A 10,562-nucleotide genomic window follows, 5' to 3' on the forward strand; every position below is an offset into this window, starting at 1 on the left:
TTTCACTCATATACAGAACATAGACCTAAAAAAAATGACATAATTGGAAAAGGGGTACTGTTTGTGGGAGAACTAACAGGAGGGGAAGAAGAGAGGGCAATGGAGGCAAATATGATCAAAGTAGATTGTATATATGTATGAAAATACCATAATGAAACCCACTAAAAACTGTTAAATAGGGAGGAGATTGAAAGGGGTTAAGAAAGAGTAATAGGGTGAATTTGAACGCATATATTATATGCATGTAAGTAAATATCACAATGAAACCCCTGTGTATAATTAATTTATGGTAATAAAAATAAAATCAAGAATTCTCTTTGGACAAGATTGACCTGCCTATTAGACAATCAAGTGGAGATGTCAGGAAGGCAGTTGGATAAACAAACTGAAGGTCAGGATTGGAAATATAAAAGTGGGAATCATTTTCATGTACAATATGTTTTATTGATCCTAGATTATATCACATAGAAAGTGAGTATGGAGAGGGTGGCCAAGGACTGAAACTAGGGAAACTCCAAACTTTATTCTTCAGGAAGAGAAAGAAAACCCAGCTAAGGAAACTGAGGGATCGCCAGTGGTGTAGAAGGAAAACTGAGTCTATGGTAGTGCAGTAGCCAAGTGAAGAAACCTTTTCAAGAACAAAGGAGGTTAAATTAGTGTCTCAGATTTTATTTTGCTGATTAAGTGACTAACTGCATAGGTAATATATCCATGACTGAAAAATCGAAAAGGTTTAATGTCTTCTACCTCTTCTATCTCCCAGCCACACCTGGTCCCCTCACCAAAGACTACAAATTCATCATTATGTATATACAAGCAAATATATGTGTGCATCAACTTTGGGGACAGTTTTTAAATGATGGCAGTTATTAAATGATGTTTTATGCTGATAATATCTATTAGCAAGAAAGAAACATGTAGGAGTAATATTCTTAATAACATGGGTTGTTCAGAAAAGTTTATGCATAGAATCTTCTCTATTTGACAAATATTGAGAATCCATTGTGTACTAGTCCTTCTGGTAAGAATATATATATTGATGAAAACTACAGCCCTTGTCTTCAAGAAAAACTCTGTGTGGTATACAGGATATACCCTTGTCAGCAGACAATTATGCTGAAGTGGTCAATGCTGTAATGAGGACATACAAATCCATAAAGGAAGCATAAGGCTTTAAGTCTCCCAGGAACCAAAGAAAAGTCGCTCTGAAAAATGTCTTCACAGAGAAAAAGGAGCTACTAAGTCAAGAGGCATAACAGTGTGCAGGGCAAATGTCATGCAAGAGTATATTGAATGCAGTCTGTATTCAGCATAGCTCTGAGGTTTCTCTGCATACTTGTACTAATGAAATGGGAAGATGCCAAAGATTTCTTGAAAGTTGAATTAGAATGCTTAATGTTATATTTATAATTTTGCGGTCTCCTTCTGTTAATGTTAGACTACATTGATGTAGTTTGTTTGTTTGTTCTAAGTACTACAGAATCCAAAAAAACCTGTGGAGTATCTGATTGAGTGTTAGATTTTTCTTTATATTTCATAAGTGTTGAAACATTATAAATTGGAATATCTCAGTCATAGTTTGATATAGCTCAATAATATTTAACATGCAGTGAAACGCATACTTCAGGAGTAACTGTCTTCGTCTGTTATTTGCCAATCTTATATCATTTGTGCATTTTACTCAATATAAAGTTTATACTTTTAATACCTAATATTGATGAATTTTTACTTGTATGTATTTTCATTTATAAGGCTATTTTAGCAATGGGTTATGTATTGATTCATAGGAACTAAAGGAGACATCCCAAATTTTGGCACAGTGGAATACTGGTTCCGATTAAGAGTTCCCATGGATCAAGCAATTCGACTTTATCAAGAACGGGCAAAGGCTTTGGGATACATAACATCAAATTTTAAGGGGCCAGAGCAAATGCAACCAGTAAGCTCGTTTGACTTTCAGATCCTTTTGTAACATAGAAATTTTATAGTATTTCCTAATATTTCACACTTTAAACTGAAAGCATTTTCTTTCATAGCCAACAAGTGGCTTTTTTAACTTTTTAATTTGAAATAATAATAGACTCACAAAAATAACAAAAACAGTACAAAAAGTCCCGTGTATGCCTACCCAGTTTCACTAATTATAACATGTTTCATAACTATAGTGTAATATCAAAACCTAGAAATTTTAAGTCAGGCATGGAGGCTCATGCCCCTAGCTACTCAGGAGGCTGAAGCAGCAGCCATCCTGGGCAACTTAATGAGACCCTATCTCAAAATAAAATTTAAAAAAATGGGCTGAGGATGTGGTAGGACACTTGCCTAGCATGCATAAGGCCCTGGGTTTGATCCCTAGTACTGAACAATAAAACAAACCTAGGAGCTTGACATTGGTACAATACTATTAACAACCCTACATGTCTTACTCAGATTCATCAATATTTGCATGCATTCAATTTTGTGCATGTGCACATGCGTGTATAGTCCCTCTGTGCAGCTTCATCATGTGTACAAATTCATATAACCATCACCACAATCAAGATACAGAGCCATTCTACCAATACAAAGGAGCTCTCTTGTGCTGACCAGGACACTTGGAAAAATATAAATATATTTTACTATTATCATACATCAAGAATCTTTCATTAGCTATTTCTCCTGGTAAGGAAAGGAATAACTATTATTGAGCTATCACTTATTATCCTTCTTTCAAACTGCTTCCTCCTGTTAGGTTTCTGAAATGCAAAATCAAATACAAAATGAGTATTTTCTTGCTGAGAACTGGGAGTTTAAAAGCAATTCCTTGGGGCAGCATTTCCCACACTGTGTTTTGTGGAGTCTTAATAACTGTATTTCCAAATGAATTTCATGATCCAGTCAATGTGGAAAGTACTGAATTGACCAAACTTGAATAAGATTCTCAACTTTATAACTTATGTAATGTGAATCTCAACAGCAAGCATAAAGTATGCCTCATTTTGAGTAACAGAGCAATAGAATATAGTAGAAACATTTTGGAATGTCTGCTCAACTTGTAATTATCTTACACTTTTTCTCTTTAGAACTGCCCTTACCACCCCTCAATCCATGGGGCCTGGCCCCCAGTGGCCAGGTTTATGTTGAGCATTTTCCCCTATGCCCACCCAGTCATGACTAATGATTCAGGAATATCCACTTGACCCTACTTTGGCCAATCATATTCTATCTTCTGAGATACAAGAAAAAGCAAAGCTCTTCATGCCTGAAACATGTAAAATTGGGAGCTGTTGGGAGCCATCTTCTACCATGTTAATAAGTAAAGAGAAAAAAATGGATCTAAAGAGAAAAATAATGAGCCAGCATTCAGAGAAAAATGGAGAGCAGATAGACAATAAGTTGTGGTGTCTTTCCAGTTCTAACTTCCTAAGACCCAACATTTCTGCTGTGTACAGATCCATGCAATAGCCCTCCAACCTTACATTAAAAACCTCTTTTGTTGTTTTTACTAGCTGTAACTATAACTTTCACTTAAAGAACCATGACTAAGCTGGGCACAGTTGGTATGCATCTGTAAGCCCAGCTACTTGGGAAACAGAGATAGAATTGTGGTTCACAGCCAGCCCAGTAAGACCCTATCTCAAAGAATACACTGGGCATGGTGGTTTGTGCCTGTTATCCCAGTGTGATATCCTATCCAAAAAACAACTAAAGCAAAAAGGGCTGGAGGCCTGGCTCAAGTGGAAGACCACTTACCCAGCAAGCATGAGGCCCTGAGTCCAAGCCCCAGTGCAGCCAAAAAAAAAAATTGATTCCCAAACTTAAGAGAGAACTATACTTGCTTCTGCTCCTGCTCCCCAGAGGTCATCTTTCTGGCTAGTATTCTTCACAACACAGTATGGGAGATGCTATTATAGAAATGGGAGTTAGAAATAAGCAGATCAGATTATTCAGTTGGTATTATAGCTTCAATGTTTTTAGACCCCCCCAGATTCTGGCTTGCATATGTCATTTACTGGTGGAATTTCAGCTTTTGAAGGTATATTTGAAGAGATAAGAGATGGGGGCACTTTTAAAGTCACTCTACTCTCTCTTCCACAACTGAATGCAGACTAGCCCTGGGAGAGTAGTAGTCCTACTCACATGTCCCCACTCCACACCCCCAGATCGCCACTAAGTGTTAGATTATGACCATAGCTCTAGTTTTCCTTCTCCAGTAAGCTTTTGGGTCCCAATTATTCACTCTAGATTCAGAAAAGAGGGGTTCCTTTAGGGAAAGTAGAGAATTCTTCAACAGCACACTAAATAAGGCACTAAAACACTAAAAAAAATTTTGTCCCAGATCTCATCAGCTTTAGATGATTTACCATTTAGTGCCACTGTTTTCCAAAACATTTGTGTGCTGGCCATCTTAGTAATGTTTCTAAAAGGGAGCATAGAGGTTTTCCAACTCTACCTAATAGCTTGTTTTGCTCATCTCTCATCTGAAATGTTCTCCCAATTCCAGCTTTTTCTCCCTGTGAGGTTTATCTCTGACTCTGTTCTCTTGTTCTTATGCAGGCTAATCTTGACCTCTGATATCTGTTTCTTAAAACCCCAGTAGTTGAGGATGAGGACCAACCCAAATATAACAGATTCAGCACACTGGGAGAGCAGGTGACTCTAGTAAAGTTAGGCTCACTTTCCGCCTCAAAGATTAGATAGTTAAGAAATCATTTTGTGTTTTATTTAATATTAGCACCAATTTCTACAAGTGTCCTCAGTCTCCCTTATTTGTTGCATAGGATTGTATATTTACACATGTTACAGAGAATGCTGGTTTTGAGTAAGAACCAAAGATTTTTTTGCTAAGAAATGTTGAAATGAAAATATGCAGTTTTTGTCCATTTACAAAATTATTTTATTTGGGGGTTGTCAGCTGCTGTTTATCTTGTAATTGTGTTACTTCTATAATATAAATATGTATGTTTTTCCAGTTAAGTCAGCAAGCACCCAAAACTGGTCAGCTCAGTTCAACAGATTCCACAGATGGCAACTTAAATGAACTTCACATTACAGTAAGATGTTGCAACCAACTGCAGTCCCGAGCAAGCCTCCTGCAACCACACCCATATGTTGTGTACAAGTTTTTTGATTTTGCAGACCATGATACAGCCATCATTCCCAGTAGCAATGATCCACAGTTTGATGATCATATGTGTTTCCCAGTGCCAATGAATATGGATTTGGATCGATACCTTAAGTCAGAGTCTCTGAGTTTTTATGTGTTTGATGATAGTGATACCCAGGAGAATATTTACATAGGAAAAGTCAGTGTGCCTCTGATTTCACTGGCACATGACAGGTGTATCTCAGGTAAGCCTATGTTCTTCATCCTATAAAACTGTAAAAACAAACCTAAATTATACATTGGTATTACAGACTTGATTTGTTTATAGCTAATTTTCCTAACCTCAGATAATCTTTGAACTTTGGGCCTAAGTAATGTATACTTTTTAGTTATCCTTGCTAAGGATTATAGCATCTCCAATGTTCAGGGGATTATAATATCCATCTTACAGTTACTTAAAATTAATATTAGCTAATTCCATTAAAATATAAAATTCCATTAAGAGAACAAAAAGTTCGTGATTCTATGAAATTATAAAACAAAATTAAATTATACCTTAGTGTTATGGATATAATTTGCTTGTAACTAATTTTTCTAAGCTCAGAAAATTTTTAAACTTTGGTCCTTTTATATATGTTTTTACTTATTTCTTTGGTAGGAATTTCATTTGTAGCATTTATAGTGCTCTAGGGATTCTAATATGCATTGCACAGTTCAACTTAAAATTAATACCAATTTAATTACATTAAAATATAAAAAGTCTAATATTTCATTCTCTTTCCCCTCCTTTGTGCTATGAATGTCATATAAGTGCACGAAGTATGCCTGTACATTACACACCCAACAATGCAATGTTATGATTATTGCATTACAAAATGTAATTGTATTCCTTTAAAGAAGTTAAAAGTGGGGGGAAAATACATAATTACAGGAGAATTTGACATTCATATACATATTTACTATTTTTAGTATTCCTTGGTATTTCCTCCTGTGGTCTTGATGTCATATCCTCACTCTGATTCATTTCCTTGCAACAATATTGCTATGTTTTTCCCCTCCTTGTGCTATTATTATCACATATATACAATCTTTATATGTTATCAGCCCAACATAATAATTTTATAATTGGCATTTTATACAGTTGTCTTTTAAATCAGTTAAGAGGAGAAAAGAGAAAAATATATTTACATTGCCATTTTTAATTACATTCCTTGGTCCCTGTTGCTGTAGGTGGATTTGAGTTACCATCTATCTGTCTCTTTTCAGCCTAAAGAAACCTTCCTATTCAATATGTGTTATAAGTCAGGTCTGTTCGTGAGTTATCCCAATCACTGTTATCTGGAAATATTCTTGTTTTGCGTTTATATTTTTGGTTAGAAATTTGTTTCTCTTTTGTAGCACTTTTAGCACATCAAACTAGACTGTCTGTTGGTATCCATTGTTTCTGGTAAGAAATCAGCTATTGATCTTATTATAGTTCCCTTACATTTGATGCTTTTCTATTAGCTTTTGGTTTTGAACAGTTTGGTGTGTTTAGGTATACATGGCCGTATGTTTATCCTACTTGGAATTTGTTGAGTTACTTGTATGGCAGTGTAATATTATATTTGCATTTATATGTTGGTATGTTTACTAATGTCCCACAGGCCTCTCAGGCTCTGTTCATATTTCTTCTCATTCTTAAAATTGGATAACCTTTACATCAATCTTCAAGGCCACTGATTCTTGTGCTAGTTCATCTCTCCTGCTGGTCCCTTCAATTGAAATTTTTTTATTTCAGTAATTTACTTTTCAGCTCCAGAATTTCTTTTTCTTCCCCTTTCTTCCCCTCCTCTCCCCTCCCCTCCCCCAGGGCCTTTGCATGTTAAGCACTCTACTACTGAGCTACATCCTCAGCCCTATTTTCTTTCTTTTTTTTTTTTTTTTGCAGTACTGGGGTTTGAACTCAGGATCTACACCTTGAGCCACTCCACCAGCCCTTTTTTGTAATGTTTTCATTGTTTTGTTTTGTTTTTTCAGATAGTGTCTCATAAATTAATTTGCCCAGGCTGGCTTTGAACCACAGTCCTCCTGAGTAGCTAGGATTACAGATGTGAGCCACAGGCACCCCACCTATTTCTTTTTTTATGTAATCTCTTTACCATATCTGTTTAATCAGTCATTGTCATTATAACTTTAATTCTTCAAATATGGTTTCTTTTGATTTTTTAAACATTGATAATGTTGCTTTGAAACCTTTTTCTGCTGAGTCTACTGTCTAAAACACCTCAGAGAATGTCTGCTGATAGCTTTTTATCCTATGGTATGCATTGCACTTGTTTTTTATATAACTCATGATTTTTGTTGATGAGGATTAAACTCAGGGCCTCATGCATAATAGGCAAGCGCTCTACCACAAAACAACATCCCCATAATTCATGATTTATTTTGGTTGAAAACTGGACATTTTGGATAATATATTGTCACACCCTCCTTGGGGTAGTTACTGTCTCCATTTTTGTTTGTTTGGTGTGACTCACCTGGATTAATTCTATAAAATCTGTTTCCCCCATCTTGGGTAGCCACTGCTTTCTCTGCTAAGTTCTTTTTTTATTTGTTTATTTTTATTTACTCTTTTGTTTTACATTTTTATTAGCCTATATTAGTTGTACCAGGGGGGTTTTAATGTGATATTTCTGTGTATGCTTACAATGTTCTGCTAAGTTCTGTTTTAGTCTTTTTTAATTTAAACCCAGGTCAGCATAGCTTAATGATGGTCTTCCTGTGATTATTGAAAGTATACTTAAATACCTTGAGCCAGTAGCCTTCTACCCTTTGTGTATAAAAGAATGTGTTCAGCGTTTACACAGTCTAAAGTCTCCTTCAGCTTTTACCTTCTGGATTTGGTACTGCTATTCCTCTCATTCAACTAGGGACAAATAGTTTACTAGGGTCCTCTTGGGTTTCTTCTAAATATGAACATAGCTTTGTATCTACCCATAGCCTTCCACAGCAAGAGACATAAACAGGATCTTATCAAGACTTGCTGCAGATGTCTTAATTCTTTTAAATTGCCTGGCTTTCTGGTCTTTTGTTTGCCCCCAACCAGTATTGAGATCTTAGGCTGGCTGTGATGGTTGGTCTTTCCTGATTATTTGGCACTGAGATTGCCAATGTTCTTAACACTTCCTGGAGGCATGAAATTATCTACTTTCTGTTCCAAATAAAGTCAACCTCCTTCCAAAGAGGCTACCAGTCCTCACAGGTTGCCCTACTCTGCTAGACTTCTTGCACCAAGCAGGCGGGGGACAAGAAGAGACGACAAGAGCAATCCCACAGATTCCTTCTGTTTCTGCTAAGGTTCAGGAGATTCTCTTGAGTAAATGCTCAATTTGTTGTGCATCTGTAATCAACTTCCAGAATCCTCAGATAGGTGTTTTGTTGTTGTTATGTTGTTGTTTTGTTTAATTTTTAAACAATTTTCTACTTTTATCATTGCTTTTTGGGAACAATATTTGCTGAGGTCTTCATTCAGCCATTCTGGAAGCTTGCCTTACCTATTATAGAAGTTTAGCACCTCCTTATATTCCACCCATAGCTTTTTGTTCTCCCTAAAGCTTAGATTTTTGGGAGCTTGGAAGTTTAGGGATTTTTTCCCAGCCAGCCATTAAAAGAAGTATCAACACTTGAGGACCAAGTAAAAAATACCCCCAACCAAGTTATACTTGAACTATAGGTTTGTTAGTGACAAATTTTTCATATCTCACATCTACTGCAGTGATTGAAATTCCTAATTCAAAATTACAGATTTTAGCTAAGTGATCCTTTTTGTTACTGCTGTTTGTTTTAGTGGGTCCATTTACTTAGTGAGCATTTTTGCTGTGCTACTGTCAATTTGGAGTAATTTAGTAAGCCATACTTAAAATTATAACAATTATTGAGTAATATAAAAACTCTTAGATACAACATTATTTGTAATTTTAAAGTTTTATTATATTTTTCTTTAGAGACAAGTCTCTTGCAAGAATATTCAAGTCAAAATGAAGATTGAAACTTGAATCAACCTTAGAATGTCTTAGAGGAATGCTAGGAATTCTGAGTAATCTGTTAATCTAATTCAGTGAATTAAAATATTAACTAATTTTCTCATTGTTGAATCAGTATTATTTTTAAGGCCTTAACTTCTGAAAGAAGTCTGCTTGAAAGATAAACCTGTTATAGATACTCTTGTCTCTATTTTATTTTCTAAGACATTTGAGTTGTGAGTAAATGCCAAAATTATTTTAAAGGTATGGGTAGTTCTTTGTTCTTCTTTAATTCTTATGCTACTAAAATTTATTCTAGCATTAATTAAAATTATTTTTATAATTTGACAGGAATATTTGAATTAACAGATCATCAAAAGCATCCTGCAGGCACCATTCACATTATATTGAAATGGAAGTTTACTTACCTTCCTCCGAGTGAATCAATAACTACTGAAGATTTGGGAAATATCATACACAGAGAAGAGCCAGAAGTTGCTCAGAGACTACCTTCAGCATCCTCTATTAGCACATCAGTTGTAGTGAGTAATAGTGACTTTCAATTTCCTTTCAAATACAAAATTTTGAAATATAAACTTAATAGCCAAATAAACTCTGCCCCCCCTCAAAAAAAAAAACAAACAGTGAAGCCTTATCTAAAATGTGATGATAATCATACTCAGTATGATATGTTGCTTTATCATAGGCACCAACACCTAAACCAAGACAACGTTTAACACCTGTGGATAAGAAGGTGTCTTTTGTGGATACTATACCACATCAGAATTCTGTAAGTAGCAAACAACACTCAACATATGATTTTTTTTCTGTAACAAATATTTGAAATAAAAAACAGAGGTATATTATACCTCACCTGATTAAATGGAAACAGTAAAGTCCATAGTTTTGTAATTTGGCACTGTGTATACATACGAACTGTTCATATTCATGGATCTCTTTCTCTCTCCAGTACTGCTCTAGTCCTCTGCTCCCATTTACAAAAAAAAAATCTTCAAAAAAGTTGTCTCCCTTTCCTCACACTGTTTCTTGAACTTACTCCAGTCAAACTTTATCTTCACAAAAACCACTCTTGCTAAGGTTATAGTGTCTTTCTTTTTGCCATATGCAGTAGTGAATTCTGTTACCATCTTACTCTCCAGTAACATTTGACATGTGGAATTCTGACTCCCTTTTCTCTTGACTCCTGGAATACCTTATCTTGCTAGTTTTCCTCCAGCCTTACCAGTTCCACTCCTGGACCTCACTCTCCTGGAACTCACCTCTAAGTGTTGAAAGGTCTCAGCAGTCAGTCCTCAGACCTCTTCTCAGTCTTTATCTACATTAAAAGCTCTTAGCTAGTCCCAAAGCTTTAAAATGCATCTATCTATATGTTGACACTCCCATATCTGTAATCTCTAACCTCAACCTCACTGCTGAATTCTGTATTTTTCTTATTTAATGGGTAGCTAATA

The 10,562-nt window shown here is 35.5% G+C and overlaps 1 protein-coding gene across 3 annotated transcripts in view; it reads left to right on the forward strand.

The window, feature by feature from the left end:
- Positions 1–10,562, forward strand: part of Rpgrip1l (RPGRIP1 like) — a 103,714-nt gene that overhangs the window by 50,377 nt on the left and 42,775 nt on the right. For all 3 annotated transcript variants that reach the window (XM_074055986.1, XM_074055987.1, XM_020157660.2), the window contains 4 exons: positions 1,788–1,939; positions 4,953–5,331; positions 9,442–9,632; positions 9,797–9,880. In XM_074055986.1, the coding sequence (XP_073912087.1) occupies positions 1,788–1,939; positions 4,953–5,331; positions 9,442–9,632; positions 9,797–9,880 (806 nt within the window). The remainder of the gene's footprint in view (positions 1–1,787; positions 1,940–4,952; positions 5,332–9,441; positions 9,633–9,796; positions 9,881–10,562) is intronic.

Source organism: Castor canadensis, chromosome 15, assembly GCF_047511655.1.
Source record: "Castor canadensis chromosome 15, mCasCan1.hap1v2, whole genome shotgun sequence".
NCBI classification, from domain to species: domain Eukaryota; kingdom Metazoa; phylum Chordata; class Mammalia; order Rodentia; family Castoridae; genus Castor; species Castor canadensis.